Source organism: Amblyomma maculatum, chromosome 1, assembly GCF_055883805.1.
Source record: "Amblyomma maculatum isolate TAMU_Amacu chromosome 1, ASM5588380v1, whole genome shotgun sequence".
NCBI lineage: Eukaryota > Metazoa > Arthropoda > Arachnida > Ixodida > Ixodidae > Amblyomma > Amblyomma maculatum.
Window position 1 is genome coordinate 319,631,919 of NC_139344.1, and position 25,885 is coordinate 319,657,803.

A 25,885-nucleotide genomic window follows, 5' to 3' on the forward strand; every position below is an offset into this window, starting at 1 on the left:
TTCCCGTGTTCTGTGCAAAACGGTGAATTCAAGTACCCCTGGTTATAAATTGAGCTTCAGGCAGTTCCATTTCCGTGAGAGAAACGAAGTAGCATTTCGAGCGGAAGCGTAAACTTACTCGAACCGCGAGAGGCCGGTCAGTTGGCCGGCCATAAAATTCTCGTATACCGACGCCTTGCAAACACGCGCTTGCTTGGCCGAAGGGCACGCGCATTAAAAAGCGCTCAGGGATGGCCCTTCCATTGCATCGCCAGGCCTGCACAGGCGCAGTTCTCTTGTATTGTTTCGCGGTTACCTCACGCCTTTTCTGGCTCTTTTCCGAACGTGCAACAATGTAAAAATAAATAGCTGATAGTATAAGCTTGCGTTTTGGTTTTGTGATTAAAGGGGTACTAGAATCCACAAAAACACAAAAGCGAACGAGGAATGCAGGAGTGGGAGAGAAACGTGGGAAAGAGGTTGCAATATGGAAAAGGTATAAGAGCACTCGAGCTATAAGGCGTGCTTAAAACCCGCGCCCGATCTGAGCCTAGTCCACGCAGTGCAGACAGAAACGTATAAAGCGAACTAAAGAAGGGGGGCCCCGTGTATGAATTATGCATGGAAGCGAACCCGAAGCTCCGCGAGCCACGCGAACCGGGTGAGAGTACGGTGTCGCGCACGGCTCCTGGTCCTCTCCCTTCCCGCATTTCTCTCCGTAATGATTTCTTCTGGCATTTTACGAATCTCATATAAATAGTTGATGACTCGAGATGGGAGATCGATGCTGCGGAGCCAACCCGTGTGCTGTGCCTGGTTGCAGCACAGCTCCCGCTATGTACGTGGGAGTTGCTCTCTTCCTTTCCTTCTCATGTCCCCCCCCCCCCCCCCCCTCCCTCCATTCTCGATGCTCCATCTTTTATATCTCCATTTCTCTCGAAGCTGAAAGTGCTGCTGCTACCGCTGTTGGTAGGGCGGTGTTCCGTCTCCGCTCTTCTCGTCTGACAGGGATCGGGCGAAAAGAGTGCGTATGGTGCGGCTCGCACTCTTCCCTCGTGAGCAGGCTCGATCACAGTTCCTTTTTGTCATGCATTCTTTACAACATGCTGTACTTGAACAAGAAAAAAAAAATCTGCAGAGTACAGAGACGGAGCGGCTAACGCAGGTGAAAATAGAAGTGGTGGCCGGCTTGTAAATAACGAACAATGAGTGCAATTCCAACTCCGCCACCTCAGGATAGAAAAGACATACAGCTCATACAGCTCTACAACAACGTTCCGCATAGGAATATTCACGTAAAATTACAATGTATGTAGAAGCTGCGGAAGCACGCAAATGTTTGATTACGCATTCGATATTGTTTCAAAAGTGTTATTCTGTAGGTAACCTGCATGTGACTTGGAACCAACGATGTTTCATCCTCGATAAGCGGGTGTTTTGTGATCACGGTAAATGATTTCAACAAGATTTTGCTTTAAGAGCTACAAGAATGTAAAAAAAAAACAAGAAAACTGCAGTTATATGCTTCCAGCATCGAATGTAAACAATGACAGGTCTGAGAACACAAGGAGAATCGACGAAACAAACACCGGTGCCGCCAGTTTTGGCTCTGCGAACTTTTATAATAAAATAACATTTATCCGGTATTTGCGGGAACAGAAAAAAAGAAAAGCATGACGATATAATGGGGCCAAGAAAACCCCTACTAAAATGTTCTACACCAACACCTTGAATTTCTTGTAAAAATCTGTGATTGTCGATTGCTTATCGTGCGATAAATTAGCGCTGCAGTAAATGCTGTCACATTTGGATCACATGGTGCTGTGTACACGAGATATTGAATCAAACGGTTAATAACAGGACAACCCTCCCCTTCCGCTACTACATTCACCTGCACAAACCACCAAAAAAAAAAAAAAAAGAACGTACACACACTGGTTACCGCACACCGCCTTATGAAAAACGAATGCGGGCTCCGGGGTAAGACGAAGGACGCTCACGCGACGGTTCGCGACCCGCAGGCAACAACAGCAACAAAAATTGGCATAAGTTATTCTAGTTTCAGCTGTACATGCGTTGCATTTATTGCACCGCAGCTTCGAATTGCGGAGATTTAACCGTGACTTCCACGATCAGCTCTGCTGTGCTTGGTAGCGGAGGCCATCAGTTTGTAGCCTCATTTGGGAGCCGCTGCTTCAAATGACGTATGCTTTATTAAAACGTGTTTATAACGAGCGAAGGCATGCCTCGAGCTGAATGACTAAGATGATCGGCTACTAAATCATAGCACCCGAGTTCGTGCCTGAACAGTTCAATTCCGCTCCGATCGTTTTTTAGTTAGAAAGCACTAAAAGCGGTCATGATCAGTGATATGCTCGTCACTCTGTCTGTTGCCTGGAGAGGTTGAGACTCGTCGGGGAGACTAGGGCATAGGAGCCGCCAAAACGCGGACTGAAGTATAGTTACTAGCGCGAGACCATGTAATCACCACCTTACGACAGAGTTTAACCAGTCAGAGTGATTACATAAATAAGATCGAATAATATTCTTGGTCGGTGATGGATGGCGAGCGGGTACAGTGCTTTCGAACAAAGGTATGGTGGTGCGCAGAACAAAATAGACAACCTTCCCATCGTATAATACAGCTTTCCTACTGATGAACAGGAAGATAACTATGATGCCTTTTAGTCGGTTGAACACAAGCTACAGTCATGATGCAGTGTCCATGTTTTTGAGTTACTTACCGAGCATCATCAAACTCATCTCCGGCGCTCTGAACACATGCGAGCTTCGCAGCCTCTGAGAATAATTTGCCAATCAGTCCTTTTCTAACTAACGCTAGTTTCACGCCAAGATTTTGATGGTACCGAATGGGTGCTCACATTATTTTTTTTTTAAAATTAACTATGAACGAATCAACGAAGTTTTGCTACTTCGGTCGATCTCTTGCGCAGTGCCATGAGCAGAACCTGGACAATGGCTTCATCCACTCTTCAACACACGAAGATCCGAGCACCGTGTTTTTTCCCCCTTCCTGCTTTTGTCTAGCAGTCGCACTAACCCCCTTTTTTCTTGTACGTCATCGGAAGGTGACACGCCTGCAGTGATTGATAGGTATATATATCGAAAGATGGCGCCAGTGTGTTGACGAGCATGCCTACAGGCAAGATTAAGCGACAGGTGTAAACCAATCAATTTTCGTCGTTTAATAACTGTTCGAAAGTGTGATACGTTGGGCTAATAAAGCAAACAAACGAAGTGCGATCGTCGGGTGATGTCACACGATTGAGCGCGGACAAGAACAGCGAACTGCAAAAGGCAGTTTGAGTTCGCTCCACACGAGCGCTGAACTCGCGAGCCTCTGGGACTACAGTGATGGTTGTTTAGTGAGTGTAAGCCCGCAGACATGTCCCAGATATTATCTCAAGCTTCGAAAAAAAGGAGGAAGAATAATAAACGTGAGCGAGGCGTAAGCGAGATCTAGAGAAAGAAAGTGATAATCAGGAGAGCGCCAGGTTCGGTGGAACCTCGCCAAGCGGGTCCGATCCATCACGTCTCTGGCGTCCTGCGCGCGCCTACGCATGAAGACAGCGCTGCTTGTCGGGACAAGGAACTCCACTCGCTGTATTGTGTTGCCCTGGGGGGCCACGAGGCTTCGCCGACCCGAGCGACCCTTCTTAAGTGGTTGTAACTGCAGAACCTGCAGGGTACCCGCCGCATGTTGTTCGAAAGGCGTAACATCCTTCCCGGATTTCAGCGCGCCGCTGCTCGTTCGCCTCTTTGTTCCCAAGCCATCTCCCCGCCAGTATTTCTTTTTTTTTTTTCTTGAGGGATTTGGCTTGTTTCTTGCCGCTGTATTTTTCGCCATTGGCTCCGCCGTACAGACCGTAAGGCTCTTCCGCTTTTCTCAGAGGTGGCGCCTCGGGACGGTTTGAGTTTCGGGTTTCTTCGGCAAACTTCGCCGATACGACGCTTTGCCGACGTGCTGCCCTTCTGTTTTTGCTTGCCACAGGAAAATGGGCGCGTCGGGATGCAAGGGTAGAATGTCTCTGATGCTGTAAACCCTCGGGTAAAAGGGAGGAGGAGGTGGTCAGGAAGTGATCAAGGAACGCGCTCCTGTGTGACGTGAAGTGGTTTGGTGATGAGGCAGAGCTGTGATTTTGCTTTTCACATTGGGTTTTATGGATGGATCACCGAGATCAAACGCGCGAAATTAAAGAGCACTTTGAGTGGTATTGCGTTTGACGTGGCACCCATGGTTTGCCTATCGCGCTAAACTCGATGAAAGACCGGGGCTAGACGTTCTTGTGAAAAGTATTCAGTTTTTTTTCTCACCCGGCCTCCTTTCTCAGCAACCGGAAACTGCAACCAATGACAGAGAGCACGCATTGGGCGTATTCGTTCTAATGAAGTGAGAATTACACAGAATAAGGCGCCATAACGCAGCGTGGAAACTTCCAACGACAATAGTACTTTGGTCACACGACTAACGCTTCTACGGTTATGTTATACTTTCACATGACTGCCTAAATACTTCCTAGATGAGATCTGGATCTAAGTCACTCTTGAAATAGCGCGTCGACTTCTATGTGTGTTTAAATAAAACAAACCATGAAAACCACTAATCTTTGGAAATTTCTCGCGTAGCGTACCGCATGCTTCCTGCTACGTCTATCACTTTTTCATGCTACGCAGTAAAAAACAGTGCAGATTTTGTTCTTTTCACACGCATTTTTCTTCTGTAACGTGGGGAACAAAATGTAAGCGTAGAGAAAGTGAGTGTCGCTCAAGTTGTTTCGTGCGTCCTACACGCATTGAATACGAACAGAGCAAAGCCACTATTATAGTAGCGTGCGTAACATTTGCTACTCTGTAGTGCAGTCGCCAGTATAAGATGTTGAGTGGATGGAATTGACTGTATGAGGACGATGTGCAACGCGACTAAGAAGGATCGAGTATGGTATAATCATATAAAAAGCCGCTTGCGGTGGCGCACATAACAGTCCAGCTACAGGAGTCAAGACCACTGCAGTGGGCTCATGTCATGAAGATGAAGATGTATGTCGGACGAACGGTGTTAGCTTTGTACATGGAACGGAAGAGGGCACAGAGTCATCCGGAGAAGCGATGGAGAGAGCTATGGAAAGTACACCCTCGCAAGAGAATTTGCTATTCGAGACCGCTCAGTACACGAAGTGAAGGGCAATCATTAGAAGGAGCGACTACTTTAGAAAAGGTGGATAAGTTGAGGGAACAAACCAAAATCAATTTCAGGTCGAGTCTGTGTATGCTAGAAGCATGGAGCACTGGCACTGGCACTGACCAGACGTCACTGGGCTCCGGCTCCAGGTCCGAGTAGTTGTCGTCGGCCAGGTGCCGATTGAAGTGCCTCTGCAGAGCCACCACCACCGGATGCATGTCGGCCGTGCCGTGCTGGCTGCCGGAGCTCCTGCGACCGCAATGGACGGAAGATATTACATAGGTGGTCTCTTCGTGTGAAAACAGCACCGTTTGTTGAAGCGGGAGGAAAGAATAACATGTGTTTATATACACCTGACAAATACATTTGCTTCGGTTGCGGCCAGTCCTATACTCAGAAAACTTATCTGCGCATTACATTGGATCAACATCACAAAATGAAGTCTGAAAACTGTTCCACGAGTTATCACCTTTATGAATATCTAAGCGGTGGAGCGTGTTCCGGCATTGTTGCATTGGGAAAGTCATGCCTGTATAATGTTACAGTCACTACAGCCTTCACCTATTTTATCAACTGGGATAAAGTATTCGGCCAGTTGTTGACACCTGTTACCTGAAAATGGAATGCGACATGAAACACGCTGTCGTCAGGTAGCATCTTCGGTAAAAAACGCAGGAACATGTATTTTAGGCGTTGACGGAAGCAGAGTTCTGGCCGTGACGATGAAAAGTTCTCTTAATTTAATTTCTCTCAAAGCTATATAGAATCAAATTTTGCTACTTAGTGATCTTCGATAAGAGGCCATAGTGAGAAGCTAGTTCGATAAGAGGACATTAATTTCCGTTCTCTGAAATGGAAAGGGTACACATTATGTAGTAAATGTGGCTGTACACACCTTTGTATGTCTTCAGTTGCTCCTCTTGCGTCCAGGGCTCCCATCTGCAGCTGCTCTAGCTCGTCAATGAAAGTTTTGTACTGCCCGCTCTTGTAGGTAGGGTACAGCTGGAAGATGCAGAAAAAAATAAGGGATTTGGAGTCCTACTGGGTCTCTCACTGGACAATTTTTAAACACTTATGAAGCCTATTTCGTTTAGTACTGAGGGACATGGGGAGTGAAATTGTGAGGCTATTGTGTTACTAAATTGGAAAAGGATAAATAAATTCAGGACAGAAAGGATTACGTGCCTCCTGAGCGAAATGCAATGCATTTTGCTACATGCTGCGCGAAGGAATGTTTTGCGAGGCTTGTCTAGAAATTATCAATCAAATTTTAACTTAAATCTCTGTTTTAGACTTCATACATTGTGCATGTGAGATGTTAGCCTGCATTTCTCCACACCGTTAATCGGTGACACGCTTTTGAACGCAATCGAATTTAGAACGGCGGAGCAGATTGATCAGCGGATATGTATCAGCATCAATGTGGCATGTCCTGAACCAGCAGTGTCAGAAGTGGCGGTTGATGTAAGTGTGCCAGCAATATCTGTTTTGATCGAAAATGAGCGCTCAAGACCCGAGCAAAATGCAGCGCGGATGGACTGATCGAGTCCTTGCTGCTTGCTGCCCTCAGTGCATCATTAATCAAATTGGTATACAGCATAACACCTCACCCACCAGGTAAAATCGAAAGTCGCGGCCGCTTTATGTAAAGTATTACTTCTGCCTGACGACCGAATTATGTGTGAGCCATGCCAAATGCTCGGGAGCTATCAAATCTGGTAGAATGTTGTCCTTAAGAGCGCGAAAAAAAAATAAATGAAGTGGAGTCACTGAGATGCTCCATGATTGTATATAGTGGAAAACGATTTTTGATGTCTACGTGGCTTTTGTCAAGCTACTCTCTCTAACAAGTCTCTCATAAGCGGTTTAAGAGTGTAGCCTAAAAATAATTTGTTTTGTTATTCATGGAGGAATCACTTCTTTGACGGCTTGGCTTTCGCAGTCCAGAAACAAGCCTGCAAAATTCATAGTGGTATCACAGCATAACAGAAAATGTGGCCTCCTGCGTCAACCTCTAGAACTGTTGCAGTCCTGGTTTAGTTAGGCTCATACACCTTTTGTGCAGCGCCGAACGCGAATAGCTGTGCGTACAACAGCAGCAAACACAGGCTGCAAAGCAAGCTCCGGAAGCACACAATAATAAAGACTTACGGTTTCCGTATACGAACAAAGTCCATGACGAAGAAGGTCAGTTCAAGCTCGTGCGATATTATATTTTTCCTCTGTATCAAATGCGCACTCGAAAAACTTCCGTTTTCGTTCGACAGTGAAGGCACGTGCCGACTACGAATACCCCTCGCTACGCACTAAGCCTAGTCTTCATTCGTGGACGACCAAGTTCAAGAAACAAACAAAAGTTGCCTAAAAGAAAATAAGGATCTTTCATGCTTTGTTATGGCGAACAGCGTTCGCAGCGGGCAATTATAGCTGCGTCATTCATCACGACCAAAGCGAAAGCATGCTCGTCGCACTCGGAACGTAAAGAGACCAGGTGGGACGAGCGAGATTCCTCGGCCGTTTCGTCTTCGTAACAAAAAAAAAAAAAAAGTAATAATAAGTTTAAAAAACGCGAAAGAGATACACGAGGAGACGACGTCCAGGAAATTGGAAATAAAAGGAGCTCCGCGTAACGTTTTTCCGCTCCTGCTTTCTGCGGCTCCATATACCGACCGCGCGCGTGGACGCGAGAGGGCATACGTCTTTTGGCGCGTGCCTCTCTAATCTTCCGCGCAAGGCACATAAGTAGCGCCGCGAGTGCTAGATCACGTTTTAATGAGCCCACTATTAAGCGCGGTATATCGCCCGGCCATTAAGAGCGGCCGCTGGCTGGACAGAGCGGATCCGGTTTCTCGCCCCTTGCTTCGCCCAAACAGCCGCTGCGTGATGTCCTCTCCACCTCCTTTCCTTTTGTTTATCTTCTGCATTCTCTGGTCCAATTTTTTTTTCCGGTAATGAACTTCGCGCAGTCACAATGAGTTTCTTCCTCGGAGCTCTTGTGTTTTAGCCCTGGCGCCGTATACGGACACGAAAAAGGACGTTGATAAAATGTTATTCGGCTGTTTTGAAAGAACAGAGCACCGTGAAGATTCGCGAGACTCACAAGCACAGGGCATATGGTTACGGAGGTGGTGTATGCCAGGGGCGAGAAAAAGACTTGCTTTGTAAAGCGAGGAATTTTCGGGTTTGATTTTAAAAAATAACGAAAATAACATTAAAGCATTCCGGTAATGCGTCCAGTGTGCCTTTGCTTTCGGCTTTTATTTCTACGTATACACTCTCTGCAGCATGTTCGCCGGAGGGAGGCGAAATTAATTAGAAAAATGACCTCGTTTGTTTTATTCTGTCCTTAATAATTTAAAGGGGCACACACGTGGCATGGCACACAAGGGGATTTAAATTTACAGCGACCCTAGCTAGGATTTAATTTGATGGTCAGTGGTGCTCCTGTGCCTCACTTGGGGGAGGCTTTGTGCGTACGTTATATGAAATGTCGTGACAGCTGGCAATCTTGCAAAAATGCAACTTCATGGCTTTTTTTGTTGTTGCTTTGTTACCATGCTGATAATGCTTTAAGCATTTTTCCCTACAACATTGTAGCGGCAGTGTCAAAAATGTCTGCTGCGTAAGGCGGCCAGCGCTTTGTACCTCTAGGAAATTGCTTCTAGTGATGAAGAGAGAAGCTGTTTAAGGAATAACAGAGAACTTAGCCGGCAGTAAGAATTCTCTGGCCTGATATTGTGCGTAGAAAATAGAATTAGGGAGCAAACGACGAAAAGAGAGCTGCGTGGAAAAATGAAAAAACTAATAATATACAGAAAAAAGTGATCATTGAATGCGTGTCAGGGTGTCTCAACGAGTAAAGTAATGACATGAAATGATGAAACGCGCAGTCCGGCAAATGGGTTGCCAAAGTTCACAGCACCAAAAATACCTGAGGTTAACATGTAAGGCGAAATTATAACTTGTCGAAATGTCCAATGTCATTTGAATACATAAATAAAAAATTCATTGCATGACTCTGTTCCTTAGGGCAGACTAAGGGACCTAAAGCACTGTCCAAATTGAGAGCTTCTCCATGCAATATTCATAGTAAGCACACTCGTCAGTATACGCAGGACACTTAAGCAAAGTATGTTCTACAGTTTCGACCGCGCCACAGTTGTCACAATGCGAACTGCTCGTGTGATCGAAACAGCATCTCAAGCTGTTTGTAAATGCAGAGTTCAGGCGAAGCCGATGATATTGAGTTTACAGGTGGCGAGGAAGTCTGGGAGGGATTCGTGATCTTAGTTTTGGGTGGACTTTGTAAAGAAATTGGTAATGATGTGTCGGGAAGCTAGAGAACCGATATTTTTTTTTTTTTTAAAGCAGATATTTTAGCCAGATTGGATGCGTCAGATTTTGTGAAGAAAGTCGATCGGCCGGAGTTTCGGCGTAGGGTATATGAAACAGCTTCTTTAATACCGTGATGCTCAGCTTTTTGCAAAGGATGTCTTCCGCTGCAAACGGTAAGTTGCTTCTAGTGACCGACGAAAGCTCGCTGGTGTAACTTGGAACCGGTAGCTTCCAACTCAGTCATGTGGCTTAACTGGTGCCGTCTCAGGTTCGTTTTTTTTTTGTTGTTGTTATTGTTGACAAAAATGTGAAAGGAATACGTTGCTCGGGCAAATTAAGGCATATAATCGATAAAGTCACAACTACCGTGACAGGCACTTCTCCTGTGTCCGGATTGCTTTTTTTTTTTAATCATCAGTGGTGTGTTTCGAAACCCTTACCTTCAGCTTTACCTTGCTGTGTGCAATGGCACGGGTACCTGAGAGTCGCAAGATATAGATCGCTAACCCGCTTCAGTGCCAGCGAGCGAAGTGAACGTAAACTCCATGCTTGCATCAACCCGCAACACAATCGAAAAGCGACGCCTCTGCATCAACTAAACATGGTGGTTTCCATTCTCAAGCGGCAAATTGTAACTAGGGAGAGGCGGCGCTGATCTGTTTAGCAGTGTCTTACTTTTTATTAGCGAACCGAACGCGTCGGCTGTTTACCCTTCCTAAAACTGCCATCGCGGCCGTTCGCGCGAAGTTGCGTCTCGAGAGCGGTGGAAACGACCTAAACGACCACGCTGTATCCTTCTGCGCGACGTCGGCGAAGCGGACACAAACTTCGTCTTCTCCTCCCCTTGGTCCTTCCCTTTCTACTCCCGTCCGGCTCAGGCATTAGCTAGATTGCCCGGGCAGCTGAGCGTGACGCAAAACCGCGTCCGGACACGCACTCGTTGTGAAGTGAGCGGGGAGTGTGGGAAGAGCCGGTCCCTTCCCTGTTTTCCACCCCGCCGGCTGAGCATAGCTTGCGCTCACGGCGACGCTCTCATATCGATACGCGGGCAAAGCGAGTGCCATCTACAAAAGGACACGGGCGCGAAAGCGACCCGTACAGTCAGTGTACCGCATTTTCTCGATCCGTAGGGGGCTGCCCTTGCCTGCTATAATTTGAGTGTTAGGTCAGTCCTGTCATGAAACGATGCATCTCTTTCGCCACCTGCTTTTTCAGCCCTGACATTGTTCAGGTACCCAGTGCAGAGCGACGCTGCTACGTTGCCCGCATCCACTAGCTCTCTTTCTGTAAACGACCGCCAAAACACAGACAGTCGGAAGCGGCAACAAATAGGCGTTGTTACGAGTCTTTGATCAGAAACGAGAAAAAGATTGTAATCTCAAGGGGAGAAGAAAAAAAAAGAAAGGACCAGAAAGGAAACTCCTGTTTCATTTCGGGCAACGTATGCCAAAAAACAGTCATTTGCCCTAACCTATCTGCATATAAACATGAGTCAAGATTTTTATTGCTATTTCTTTTGAACATTTAGTTTTAATACTCACCTCTTGAACTTTCTTTTGACTGAGATTTTTTGTTTATTGAAGTGTTAGTTTCCTTCATGGCGAAAATTATGTACTGCTTCACGAAAACATTATATATACTGCTTGAGGGATGATGATCGTCTATTGTAGGTATGCTTTGGTGTAGCCTTTTACTTCAAACGTTGGTTACCCGCTAGTTCAGGTGGTAAGTTTTTGCAAAGTAACAAATCACGATATCCGCTTCGCAGCAGTGGCTCAGTGGTTACGGCGCTCGATTGCTAATCTCAGGGACGCGGGCTCAATACTGGCCGCGGTAACAGCTTTTCGATGGCGGCGAAAAGCAAGGCACTCGTGTCTTGTGCGATGTCAACCGACGTTAAAAAATCCGAGGCGGTAAAATGTTCTGCAACTACCCAAAAATTTCTAGAATTTTAGGGGATCCTGAACTCCGGCGTTCCTCAGGATTAAAGTCTACTTTGGCACGTTGATTCATTATAGGCACATCACAAATCATAGCACATCACAATATCTGTACTATATGTGTTTACTTAGCTTAGTACAGGGAGAGAATTCCGATTTAACCAAGCAAACTACATCCGAAGGAAAACTGTAGCTTGGTAATTACAAAGTACGAACAATACAGTCCCGAGTGAGTTGAGGGGCGTTGAAGCGAAAACTTAGGATGTCAGTGACATGAAGTAATCGTCATCGTTCTTGAAATGAACGCAGGCACCCTTCGTGAAGGAGGCAGTTTGGGCCTGCTGGCACGGCACTCACTTGATGCAGACAAGAATAAACACCGCTCACTCACTTTATTGTTTGTTTCAGGACTTGTGCTTGCGAAATATACGTCGAAACGGTCAGTGAAGGTGGATTGTACAAAAGAGCGAACATAATGTACGCAGTAAAGCTCAACAATTGGATAAAAAATAACTGAAACTAACAAATCAACCTTAAGGGGCAATGTTATGCTGCCAAACACAACGCCGTCAACCTCAAATTGGGGATCAGTTTTTAACTTTTTTTAATGGGCAGTGTCATTTCAAGTAGCGAAAGTAAAAAATACGCATTTTAGAGTTCATTACTTGTCTAAACATTGCGCCCTATCAAGTACGTAATGTTCGCCTTGCTGCAATCCCTCCGCACACACCACGCCTATATATTCCGCTCTTAAAATAAAAATATGTTAACATTAAGGAAATCGCACAGCTTAAGCGCGAAAATAGTAAGTGCGAAATAGTAACTGGGACTGCATCTAGATACAGAACAGTGAGAATGTGGTGGGCCGACACCCCATGATAAATAGGTTAATATGTATAACTTTGTCTTTTTTTTTCTAATGAACATAACCTTAAATTCTGAAACATTCGGAATACGCATAAAAGAGAAATCGAGATAAACAGAACAGAAAGACAGGGAGGTTAACCAGGCGATGCCCAGTAGGTTACCCTGCACGTGGTGAGGGGAACAAAGGGAGAAAAAGGAAAGAAAGAGCAGCAATAAAATGAGATTTTCACGTGTCCACCATCTGAATAGGCATATATACTTCCTGTGAAAGCGAAAACGGTTTCATGCAGGAAGGAATATCATTGTTTCTTCTTTTGCAGAACCAGTTGTGCTAGGACTGCCACTCGGATACTACATTGATTCAAGCTATGACGTCGTCATTACATAGAGGACAGCGCAGTGTCAGCGGCAGCCAAATATATCGTCTATAAACTGAGCTCCCCACTCTCCCTACATCTCTTTTTAAATCTAAATGGTTGATGTGATCCAATTAAAGCGATCACTAGAGGCATAATGATGAAGTGATTGAGTCTCTCTCCATCATCTCCGGCTTTCACTCTAACACAAAGGGTTTGTCATGTGTCAGGGAAACGCAGATACATGACAAACCCTATATATATATATATATATATATATATATATATATATATATATATATATATATATATGGTGAACACTCTCAAGGTTCGTATACAGACAACATAAATACCCAAGAAAGTAGCAGGGGGGACAGCGGCCGATGTAGCTCAGTTGGAAGAGCACCGGACGCGTTATTCGGAGGTCGTGGGTTCGGATCCCACCATCGGCACGTTGTTTTTTCTTCTACTTTGTGTCTAACTATATTTCCCCTAAACAGATTACATTGCTTATTTCTGTGATTATCCAAGTAAACATTAAAAAAAAAAAACCATAAAGTACCATCCCCAACGCTTTCCTTGGCCTCGCCGACTGTTGGCTTCTTTCCTTCATATATATATATATATATATATATATATATATATATATAAACGTAAAGGAGGCGACACACGGTGAAAAACAAACCACCGTGCGTCACCTCCTTTACGTTTATGCCCTACCGGATCCATTCGAACTTCAACCCCCTCCCTATATAAGTGTGTGTAAGTGTGTGGTTACGAAGCGCTCTACTGTTCTCACGAGCCAAAGAAAATTCCTTTCAAAAACAGAAAGAAGAGCCACGGCCTCTGAAAGAAAGAAGAGAGAGAAATCTGGGTACTGGGTACTGTGGGTACTGTTCTCAGTACCCAGCACCCACAGTACCCAGTACCCAAATTTCTCTCTCTTCCAGGATATTACTATACTCAAACATATGACCCTCTATGAGCCTTTTTTTTTCGACTTATAGTAGATGACTTCGGTGCACATTTAGGGGCATCCGATTCGAAACCCCCTCCTCTCCTATCAAGCAAAACGTTATAAGGGCAATTAAGTTACTAAGGCGAAATTTCAACGCAGCTGTTTAAGCGTTTTTACGATATATTGAGGCAAAGAATTTTACGTATGTATGTATGTATGTATGTATGTATGTATGTATGTATGTATGTATGTATGTATGTATGTATGTATGTATGTATGTATGTATGTATGTATGTATGTATGTATGTATGTATGTATGTATGTATGTATGTATGTATGTATGTATGTATGTATGTATGTATGTATGTATGTATGTATGTATGTATGTATGTATGTATGTATGTATGTATTTGTGTGTGTGTGTGTGTGTGTGTGTGTGTGTGTGTGTGTGTGTGTGTGTGTGTGTGTGTGTGTGTGTGTGTGTGTGTGTGTGTGTGTGTGTGTGTGTGTGTGTGTGTGTGTGTGTGTGTGTGTGTGTGTGTGTGTGTGTGTGTGTGTGTGTGTGTGTGTGTGTGTGTGTGTGTGTGTGTGTGTGTGTGTGTGTGTGTGTGTGTGTGTGTGTGTGTGTGCGCGCGGTTACGAAGCGCTCTACTGTTCTCACGAGCCAAATAGAATTCCTCTCAAAAATAGAAGTGCCACGACCTCTGAAAGATAGAAAGAGGAGCCACGAGCTTCGCGCCTCCTCTTTCTATCTTTCAGAGGTCGTGGCTTTTCTTCCTTTTCTTGAGAGGAATTCTCTTTGGTTTGTGACTCTCTTTCACTCCGTTTTATCAACAACGGCATAAACTGCGACGCGGGCGCGTAAGAGCTGTACTCCAAAAGGGAAAAGAGAACACATTATATGACCTTGTGCATGCTAGTTACAGCCGAGTTGAAACGGTACTGCGGCGCTGGTCCTAGGCGGATCACGTAGACGGACGAACGCTGTTTCCAGCTCACTCTGTTTTCGCTTTGGCCCGCGGTCGCCAAACACTTGGACCCGGCCGGCGTCGTTCTTTCCGTTGTTTTACCAACGCTGAGCCACCGCACCGGGTATAAGTAACGTGAACCCTGGCGACGCCACGGGACTCCAGGGGAGCGATGCTAAATCGATTCTTCGCCCGCCTCGTGTGAAACGTGTCCTCTGTGCGACAGCTTACCGAGTCCACCTTCTGCGTGTTACTCCATTCTGCCGAATCGGAACAGTAAACGGTAAGAGCAAAAAAACAAACAAACAAACAAACAAATCTTAAGGGGTTTTGTTTAACGTAACATGAATTTCAACATCAGCTGCCCATTGAGAGGAAATATATGAGAAAACGTTTGATTTAGTTGGAAACTTATTTGACTGCACCGGCTGCAGGCAGTTGTTGAGCATGGGACTCATCTAAGAGGTCATATTTGGTCATTTAATGGGTCACGTCACCTATTAACGTGAGCAATGGTTCTCGTAATTGACTGGCCATAAAATGATCCAAGTCATGTGACTAACGAAATTGGTATCGGTGAAATTTTTATGCAATGTCGTTATTTGTTTGGACGACAACTACAAAGCCTGGGAGAGAAGGAGTTGAGTGGGGTTGAGAAGGAGTTGAACGGGGAAGGACCGTTCTGAAAGCAGTAGGAGCAGTATGTAAGTGCAAAGTCATTCGGCCAGCCTACATGGAAAGCCTGAACGATTACATGTGATGTTCATGTGATTAAATCTACATTGGGAAATGTTATGGGCACGCACCACGCCCTCTATCCCACAGCTTATTACGCATTCAAAAACTTTAGCAAACTTCTAAACAACGAAGCACGGACTACATCATGACTTAATAAACAAGCGTTAAATCTTTGCTCGCATGAATGGACGCCTGCGTTAATTGGCCAGTAATTATGACCGTTTTGTACCCTAACGCATCTCCCATTAAAAGAAATCAGGAGTAAAAATAAGATCACTAAATGGCCGGATGAGTGAAGTGCCGCACGTGCTACATAACTCGAGTTGTAAAGTTAATCAGCTTCTTATTCATCCCACGTATACATCGTATTCTGAGGGATTACTGATCGTATACAGTTACGCGCCGAATTACCTTCACGTGCCCGCGACGGCATTAAAATTCCCGAAAAAGGAGGAAGGCTGAGGAGAGACTCTCTGAAGTTTTATTGCTTCCAAACTTCCTCTCGCTTCCCGGCCGTGCTGCCAAATTGCGATCCACTTCTTGTAAGAGGAAAAAAAAATGAAAGTGAAGGAAGGCAAGCCTACTCCCGCACACAGAAACAAGCCCGAGTAGTTGGCCACGGCTGCTCAGTACAGCGCCCGCATCGATCGGAACGTCTCAAGCCGCCTCGAAAATCGACCAATTTCTGCGGTTCTCCGATAAATACCGCTGGGAGAGGAACGGAGACTACGCCTTTTCGACTCAGCGGGGAGTCGTTAATAGATTTATTATTTTCTTTCATAAGGCCACGAAAGCCGCAGGCACAAAACGAACGTCGTGCCTTTCCCACGTCCCGGCAGAGAAGCAAACAAAACAATAAATTACGCTTCCAGAAGCGTGACCGATAACTGAAAACTTTCTCCACTGCTGAATTAAAGTGCCAGACAAGTGAGGAAACGAATGAGAGAGAGAGGGAGAAAGAAGAAACGTTAAGTGTAGACAGAAAGGCTTGTGATCACAAGCGAACGTCTTGTCCTTAAGAAAATTTACTTTTGCAGCTGCTGCTAGGCCTTTGCAATGCAGAAAATTGTTAATTATTCAAAGGTTCGGGAAAATTACGCACTTTGCTTTCTGATTATCGCTGTGACATTACTTACATTACTTATGGCTACCACGAGCGAAGTTCTTGTTCTTCATTGTTGAGAGTTTATTTTTATGATCATTTCTATACTGTGGAGCAAAGGAACAAAGTGGCGATTAATTGGCGACTTGGTTCAACTAGATGCTTTGATTTAAATCTTTGCTTTAAAATTATCGATGTGTAATATTACTGCAGGCGGTTGCTCGTCTGTTGTCGCCTTTTTATTGGAGAATAGACTGATCAATATAAAGAGAGCTCATTAAAAGACGTCAAAAGAAGTAATTGCTCCGTTCACCTATCGATCGCGCGTACAATTCGTTATCGGAAATCGGTCACTTTTGCTTCTCCTTGCAGCGAGTAAGAACCGCCGCTTATGAAAGGTAAGTTGGATACACAGTCTAAAAGCCTCAAGTTCTCTAAGGTGCTGTTTAAATAATATTGTTACGGGGATGTACTTTAGTGCAGTTGGGCATACAAACGCAGTCTGGGAATTTTGTAAATATAGTGTCATTATGAGCACCTTAAACGGCAGGAGCCTACTGAAGATATTTAGGTCTACTGCCATCAAAACGGCAACATATTTACCGTCCCTCCAGGTCGCAGTACCCGGCCCTTCTAATAATGCTAGCAACCATAACGTAGACGGACTCTGAGAACCACGTCATTAAGTTATTGTTCTCGGTAAACATTGTTTTTACGCCATTCTTTTTCTGGCTGTGCTGACGTCGGTCCGGCAGCAAAAGTTACTAGCGAGAAAATAGGATTTCGAAATCTTCTAGCCGATCTATTCAAACTCTTTAGCTCTTCCACCAAAAAATGACCAGAGCTCTTTATTATTACCAGTTGCGAACCTTCCCAAGGGTTGCGTGTATTAGTCAAATTCGGGTGTTTACGGATAGTGGAGATGACTGCGGTCATTAAAGTACAGTGTCCAAGTTGCAAACTTTCTGGTTGTTGATAAATGTACAACCGTCTGGCAAATAAAATCACCTAAAGAGATGAATTAGCAACCTTAGAGATAATTAAGTGGGAAAAGAAAAAGAACAAAAACGATTTTTCAAAAGTCAATAGCATGCTATAGCAAATAGCTTTCGTCGGCAACTTCCAAATGGCGCTGAGTAGAAGCGATTTTCAACCGTAAATAGCACGCTATAGAAAATAGCTTTCACTGGCCACTTCTAAATGGCGCCACAATACATAAGCGTAGCAATATCTATGCAGATGCTGAAGCCGATGCAGTCACTCTATCCGAAGCCCTGTGGTTTAGAGATAACGAAGAAAACATGAATGCATTTAGGTAAAGGTTAACAAGAAGCGTATGCAAGATTGATAGCTGAATAGCAGGGTGGGGAAGCAATGGTTCTAAATCAGAACTGAACAAGGGCATTGAAGAAATATACCGAGCCTAACACTAAAGTCATCAAAGTTGAAGGGCCGCCTAAAAAATTAAGAAGCACAAAAAGAAAGGCTGAGCATGGTGACGACCATAATCACCCCGTTTCAAGAGGGTCTCTCTTAACTTCTATCCATACCAACCACTAAAAAAAAATAAAAATAAAATGCATACTAAAACCAATCACTTCGTCAATAGGAGTTTCCTAACTGGTATGAGCAATCAACTCAGGAAAATGAGGGGTGTCTGCCATTTTAAGGACATTGCTGTTCTGACGTAACAGTTGGAATACGCACTCAAAAATCCACATCGGCGCAAACATTTGAGAGAACTGACAGAATTGAAATTGGCCGCTTATGGCGACATGTGCACTTATGTTTCATTTTGTGGTATTTTTCTGGCTTAGCAAAAGATCGGCTTCCGGTGAGAACGGTGTATTTGCGATCGGGACTGCTACATTATTCCTCTATCTCGCCCTACCAGTATAAGGTGCCGCACAATTGGGGACACTTAAGCTCATCCTTTAAGGGTACGACGCGAGAGCGTAAGCTACCAGCCCACATATAAAGTAACTCTTCAATCAAGCCGTATGGACGTACCTGCGTGTCGTAGGGGTAACGAGAATGCAAACTGTTCTGGAAGGCTGATTCTGATATCACCCTCCCATTGGAAAGGAGAGGCCCGAGTTGTCAGCTCCTGCCCGTGGCATAGGGGTAACGTGAATTCAAATGTCATGGCAGGCTACTTTTTAATGAAGAGGCCATAGCTACGCCTCTTCACGGCATAGCTACGTCGTGAAGAGACCTCTTCACGCTTCTTCACGGCGTAGGTGCGGCCACACGAGGTCTCGCTTTGGCTATCGTAGTATTGCGTTCGCAATAAAAAAAAGCACGAAAAAGCAAACATTCTCTCCCGCTTCCTTTGATGAGCAGGTAACAAAAGCACCACTAGTGAACTATAGCGATTTGATGACAAACTAAATGTGATGTATTGGACCGTTACAAGACAAAAGTGGCGGGAAGCAAAATAACAAAAGTGTCAAGGAGCATCGGTATCCAAGCCTTTAAGGCGAAGAGCATCGATATTTATGACCTTGAATTAGTTCTCGGCCGTCTCTTGTTGGTAGAATAAGAAATTAGAAGAGTTCTACGCTGCTGAGCCGAATATTGAGCGAAAGCAATAGCTGCGGGCTATTGCTTTCCATCTTACCTCCAGGTTCTCAGCGCTGCAGTCACCTGCCGGTTGTGCGTACCTCCGCTCTGACTATAACCTCCTAAGCTACCAGGTCACTTGCCGCCTGCATATAACATGGTCACTGCTTTCAAAGCAACGCTGATTGCGGCGCATGTTGAAACAGAGCGATCTGAGCACAGATGCACTCCGAGGAGTGATACGCTTGCGTGTCACTTAGCTTTATTACACAGCTCAGTTGAACGCAATGTCAATTTGAAAGCAGTTACTGTGTTGCAGCTGGAAGTGGATGGCCCTGTACGGCTCGAAATGTCAGCAATAATTATAACGCGTCTATGAAATATCTGTAGACATGAACCTTTTGATCTAATGAAGGAGCTGAAGCCTTGTACAACCTTGTTAACAAATAAAGATGACTGCGAAGTAACCATTTCTGGAGCCAGGGTCTCCTCTAATGGTGGCTGAATACCTTTGTGTACCAGTGCAAGTTTTTAGGTACTGGCTGTTTATCTTCCTCGCTTCCCCATGATGAATCTGGTGCTCACCTGCTGGAATCCTCCGGTCTGCATAGACTCGCGCTGTGTATCCATGAGAAAGACCAGGTCTTCACGGCTAAGGCACAGGTCGTGGGAGATCTGGCAACTGAGACCCTGCAATAAGTGAGATAAAAGAAAATCGACTGGGAGCTCGACGGAGAGTCTTTGTGCGTTATAAAGGGCTCTTCGCAATATGTGCCGTATTTTTGTCGTTTTAGTCTATAGTAAGATGCGCTGTTTTTCGGGGGAGCCACATCAGGGTATATTAGCTCGTACTCACCATGTCAAGAAAGACTTTCAGCAGTTGGCACCGTTACTACGTTAACACCCTGCTAAAACAAAGCTATAACGATATATGTCTGTCTGCTCTGTAGCCCGGTGACCCGCATGGTGCGACGGTACATGACCATTTCGTCACAATGTAAATGCGAGACAGCATCAGTTAGGTCTTATGCGTACAGTCGCGCTTCTTAGCATGCCGTCTCGTTACTGAGACCTACAGCGGGCGAAAAGAAAATTTAGAGGGACACTTAATTGTTTATTACCACTGTGAGAAACTAGCTTTCTCCTAGATATATCTGAGTGCACCGAGAGGGATTGACTCTGACTTAATGCCCTTCACCATGACCTCGAGTGAAACTTCGTGACTGAAGGAGGGATATCAGACTGTGAAACATTTTTACGTGAATATGTGTGTGGTGAGGCATCCTGTAACGTTGTCTAAAAATTTCCTATTCACAAACTCGCCGACGACGATTACTTGCGACCTGGGACTACTCCGCTCTCATAGGCGCCCTTGCATTTTGTTGGTGTTCAGCTTCACTCCTATTCGATGGATGACTCAAGTTACGACTATCTATTCTGGACAACATCCAAAACAAATTTGAGCATAACCAGCCCCATACTCGTGACTCAAATCAGAGAGTCACAATCTTTGACCTAGAACTACCTAACTGCTGCAAGATGAGCCATTCTAGCGGAACGTGTACATGTAATATATAACAAGCATAGAGGTGTAATAGTTGAGCGGCAAATGCGTCGGTAGTGGTTGAAGTCGTCTCACGATTACATTCAACTCAATTTCAATTCAACATAAAAGAATCACAGAAACCAGGGGAATGAAATTTCATTCTGAGATCAGAAATTTACCGAAGTTTGCGTTAATATTCCTTCAAACTTGCAGTTTTAGCAGTGTTTTCAGTGTCTACCGTAGTTTTGCAAGTGTTCAAAATGTCTAGCGCTTTGTTTCCAATGTCGTAGCACAAGACACCGTCTTCCTCTCTATAACGTTTGTTGACACCACTCACCATAATACCGAGGTTCTCGAAGACCTCGTCGATGGCCTCCGCTATCTGGTCGGCCACAGAACGGGCTCCGAAGAGCAGGTTCACGGCGTCCGCCAGCACTCTTTGCTTGAGCCCGTTGGTCGGTTCGTCTTCCGCTCTGGGGCTTCGGTAGAAGCTCGGCTGGCCGTTGACCTCGGTTACCACCGGTTGGAAAGATGTGTTCAGCGTCAAGTCGACACCTAGTAGCTGGAAGTATTTGGGGAGCCTGCGCGTAGTGACGGTGGCAATTAAGATGTTTTCTTATAGGCGCGAATATATTTCGGATGATTTATTGGCTGTTCAAACGCAGTGAATGCTCAAATACGTTTTCACCAGAGACCCCAAATCAATTTCTCACCAACATTTGCTAGAACATTAAGTATGAAGCCTAACTGCGAACCCTTCCTGCATGCACTTCCAACCGCCACTGCAGGCCTCAAAAACGTTCACTGTCTTCGCATCTTAACCCCACGTGGGCAAATTTTTCGGAGCGCTCCACTATGGCCGCCCTCAGCCTAAATAGCTTTGAATCTTAAACCCTAGAAACCAAACTCACTCACTCACTCACTCACTCACTCACTCACTCACTCACTCACTCACTCACTCACTCACTCACTCACTCACTCACTCACTCACTCACTCACTCACTCACTCACTCACTCACTCACTCACTCACTCACTCACTCACTCACTCACTCACTCACTCACTCACTCACTCACTCACTCACTCACTCACTCACTCACTCACTCACTCACTCACTCACTCACTCACTCGCTCGCTCACTCACTCACTCACTCACTCACTCACTCACTCACTCACTCACTCACTCACTCACTCACTCACTCACTCACTCACTCACTCACTCACTCACTCACTCACTCACTTTAGATGGACAGAAAATTGCATTGTTTTACTTGCATATGAGAGTGAAATAAGTCATTAACGTGCATTAACGTTATTCAGAACAGCCACTGAAAGATCGCGTCATAGGGGCTAAATAATATTGTGCTGTATGCTGTGATGAAAAAGATTTAAATGAAGATCAGTAGGTTATCTAAACAGAAGACAGAACCAGAAGTGACCAGGAATGGAGCTAAACTAATGTCGTTTCCATAGGCCTAGGCTGACACTAGCGCAGTGGAATCGAAGGTGGTACTTTGGGAAATAATATTTCAAGCTCAGAAAAGCGATGCGTCCACGATAGAAGTTATTGAGAGCAAAAACCTGAGTTGCTCGCACTTAGTGCCAATATAATTAAGTCTCCCGAAACGCTTCAGAACTGTGAGAAATACAAATGCTGACTAGCCAAGGAAAAGAAAAGGACATTAGGATGTCACGTAGGAAGGCGTTTCCGAAAGGAAACGAATTTTCCTAGTGCCAATTTGCTCGCCCTGCGTTATAACGAGCCACTCACCGACCGAGAAAACGTGACTCTGACTTAAGGCTCTGCCCGGCACCGACACACTGCGACACGCAATGCACTTACAGAAGAAACGACCGAACAATAAAAGAAAAGATGAAATGAAAACGCAATGCGCCAGTTTTTGACACGCTGCCACGTTCACTGCTGGCCAAGGGAGAATAAAAATAGAGGAGAAAAGAACAGATAAGCTGCATCGGGAGCGGGAAAAAGGGGAGAAAAAAGGCAAATCGGAGGCGCCAATTAACAGCGTCAAAGTTTTTGAGAGAGAAGCTCCCAGCAGGCGACCATTTTAACGCCGTCGCCAGTCGTGGAAAGGTGCCAGTAAGACTTGCAAGCTGGAAAACAGAGGCGGGGAAAAAAAAAAAAAAAGAAAACACGGGAAAATAAGAGTGAAATGAAGAAGAAAAATTAAGGCTATAGCGAAAGTGAGCAAGACAAGAATGTCAAATCGAACGGACCAGGTCTCGCAGACCGCAAGTGTGCAATGATTCTTCCGCGAATCTTGCTTGTTCATCGAAGTACACAGTATTCCAGAAGCAGGATTGCTTGTCAAGTTAGACTACAAAAGCCTCGGGACCCACCGTAAAAAAAAGAAGGAAAGAAAAATGCCTCATAAATTTTAGTTCACTTTCTTATGCACCTCTCGCAAGGGCTGTTGAAAGCCCATTGATTCAATGGACATCGGACTAAATAAACGCCGGCTGGTCCCACTTGATGATTTTCCATAAATCGTGTGCTCGATGTGGGTTATTCAGTTTAACTGCCGAAATCTCAATGAGCCATGAAAGCAGCTTGGCACACAATAATTTTCGGGAAAAAGAAAAGAAAGTCAGAAATAGGGAAACTTTCTTTAATAATTATTAAATTTTCCACTGGCTATACAAGTTTTTATTTGATAGTCAGAACGACAGCTCCGCATGATTGTTCACTTGTGAGATGTAAACAAACCGACATTGTTCCTAGCAAAGTACCGCTGCACTTTCATTTCATTTGTTTTAGTCCATTTACAAGCAAATGGAAGAGACCAAGGTAAAATCTGCTTGTTCGCAGCTTGAGTGTTCGTTGGCCTCCTTTGCATATTGGTGACATAGCAACAATGCTTCGCCAGCTTTAGCCTGTGAGCACGCTCTCCAACAACTGAAACCGAGAAGTGCGCAGGGGCTGCAATTATAGCAGCAATGAAGGCCAGAAAGACGGCCCCTCATCTGTGGGCAGCTCCGCCGGCGGAAACTGAAAGATTCTGAAACGAAATGGGCGTCACTGTCCATCGCCTGCCTGTCATCTATTTCTGTAGACTAAGCCGAACACTTAATTCTTCGAAAACTGAGATTTTGGGTGAGATATTAACTTCCACTACAAGCGGCTCTAGGGAGCACTATATACCGCGAGACTTACATTCGTTCGGTATATTACCAGTTATGATGCTATAACCACTGCAGATGTGGCTTCTCTGCCATTGTTGGTGCGCGCAGGTCAAGAAATCCAGTTTATCATGCCGTGTTACAACACTAGTATCCAGCAGTCGAGTCCACACATCTTCAATTTCTTCAAATTGAATAGGAACATACAAGCCTGGAGAATTCCTTTCATTAGGCACTGCACTAAAGAGGCTGATAGCACATAGAGTATTACCTGGACTTCCTGAACCCCAGCGAAGCGGGTGATGACTGCAGCACTGCCTCGGCTACGAGCAGCGTCCTGACCAGCACGTCCGAGAGGCTCTCCAGCGCCGTCTGAAGCGACTGGCGGCCGTAGTTGCGCTCCACAAAGCGCCAGAAGCGCGATAAGGGCTGCACCCGCATGCTGGCCTGTGCGGAACACACAAACGAGACAGTGCAGAGTGTTACTTGCTTGGAAGAAACCTGACATGAACCGTCTATAGAAGCGCACACAACAACATTATTGCCCTGGTTCGTCAAACAGGATTACATCTGCTGCCGGGAATAGCGTGTCTTACCAACGAACCAGTCTATGACGGAGTTAGGGTCCAAGGAAGATGTACATATTTCATCCCAAACTTTCTGATTGATACTCTATATTTTATTCCCTGCCGCAATACCACCGCCAAAGTCAATCCGGTCTGACTTTATTGCAGAACAGTGCCTTTTCTTCACCCGCAGTCTAAGGCGAATGCACCTGTATTATATCGTAGCTAGAAAGACAATCTAAGTCACACTAAAACAGAAAAAAAGGCTTCCATGTCAATTAAACTCAGAAAGGTAAGCAAGAATGAGCCGTAATGCACTAAACATGCAATCACCGGTGCTTTTCACCCCCTAATGCCACAATGAGTTCTGGAGTCGGAAGTTCCACCACCATTGTTTTAGTGTTCAGACAGTTGCTGCTTTTTGCATAATCCAGGCGGGCGAAGCATGAATAAGTTCATCATCAACGCTCCAGGAAGCCGAAGGGCGACGGATCTGTATATGTTTTCGCATTTTCGGAGTAGCAGAGCCGAAGCTTCCGCTCGTGCGCAGCGGGGGGTTCGCTTCAGGAGCGGCGGTATGTCGGTGCACCTTTTTCTTTCCGTCTATCATTTTCGCTCCCGCGTTCTCTCTCTCTCTCTCTGCGGTGGTGGTGTTTTCCCCAGCGCGCCTGTCTTAGGGAGTGCGAGGCGTGAGCGGGAGTCGCTTCGTCGCGGAAAATGTACGTTCCCTCATGAAAGTCAAGTGGGGAGTGGTGTCCTTATGGGGAGGAAAAGACAGGAAGAATGGTTGCCCGCGGAGCGAGAATGAAGCAATGGGACACGGAAAAGGGAACTGAGGGAGGCAAGGGAGGATAGCGAGAAACGGTGCCGTCGTGTTTCGGCGTGAACTGCGCACAACCAGCCCCCGAGCAGGAGGAGCTGCGCTAAGAACGACGGAAATGAGAGAGCTTCTCGCGGCGCCGTTTTCCTTGGCAACACTTTTGGAACCCATGGAGAGACCGAGGAAAGCTGCCACGGAGCTGACGTGACGAGATGCGATGGGCTATTCGAACTGGAAGTCAGCGGACTCCAACTTTTTGTGCGGGCTCCCATTTGAATGCCATTTTAAAGCAGCTTTATTTATAACGTTAACTTCTTTTCTGATATTTGGTTGTGGGTGCGGGCCTTCATCATCACACCGGCGCTTTCCGGTAAATTACAGCATGTGCAAGCGATTCACAGGAGAGGTACCGACCATGAATGCGCTTTAGGCCACCTGGCGTGGAAGTAGTTCTATGCGCCTGAGTCCGGCGCTGAATGCCAGCTGTGTGAGGCCGTTCTTTTTTGCTATTGGATTCTTCCTATCCACTTTCTTACGATGTGGTAATCGTTTGTTCTAGACGGCTTGAAGAAGGAAGCGTGTCTTCTCTATGTTCTTAGACGACAAGCATGCACTAAATTTTCTGCGCAGTAGACTGCGTCCGCAATGTTGGCGACGACATAACAGTATACGCACTCAGCGAAAAGTCTCGTTTTTGGCGCATAAACTGTCAAGACCATTTCGAGAACGGGCGCTCACGAGAACACGCCCTTTCATCTTCTTCACTCTGATCATAGCATGTCGAGGTCTGTCTGACGTACCTTGTATT

General features: G+C 45.4%; 1 protein-coding gene across 1 annotated transcript in view; it reads right to left on the bottom strand.

Moving 5' to 3' along the window:
• LOC146207241 (cadherin-like and PC-esterase domain-containing protein 1) overlaps positions 1 to 25,885 on the bottom strand; it is a 169,520-nt gene that overhangs the window by 45,417 nt on the left and 98,218 nt on the right. The window contains exons 9-13 of the mRNA XM_084576418.1: positions 23,963 to 24,138; positions 20,889 to 21,132; positions 19,591 to 19,695; positions 6,075 to 6,181; positions 5,303 to 5,425 (exon numbers count right to left, since the gene is read on the bottom strand). Coding sequence (XP_084432544.1) covers positions 5,303 to 5,425; positions 6,075 to 6,181; positions 19,591 to 19,695; positions 20,889 to 21,132; positions 23,963 to 24,138 — 755 coding nt within the window. The remainder of the gene's footprint in view (positions 1 to 5,302; positions 5,426 to 6,074; positions 6,182 to 19,590; positions 19,696 to 20,888; positions 21,133 to 23,962; positions 24,139 to 25,885) is intronic.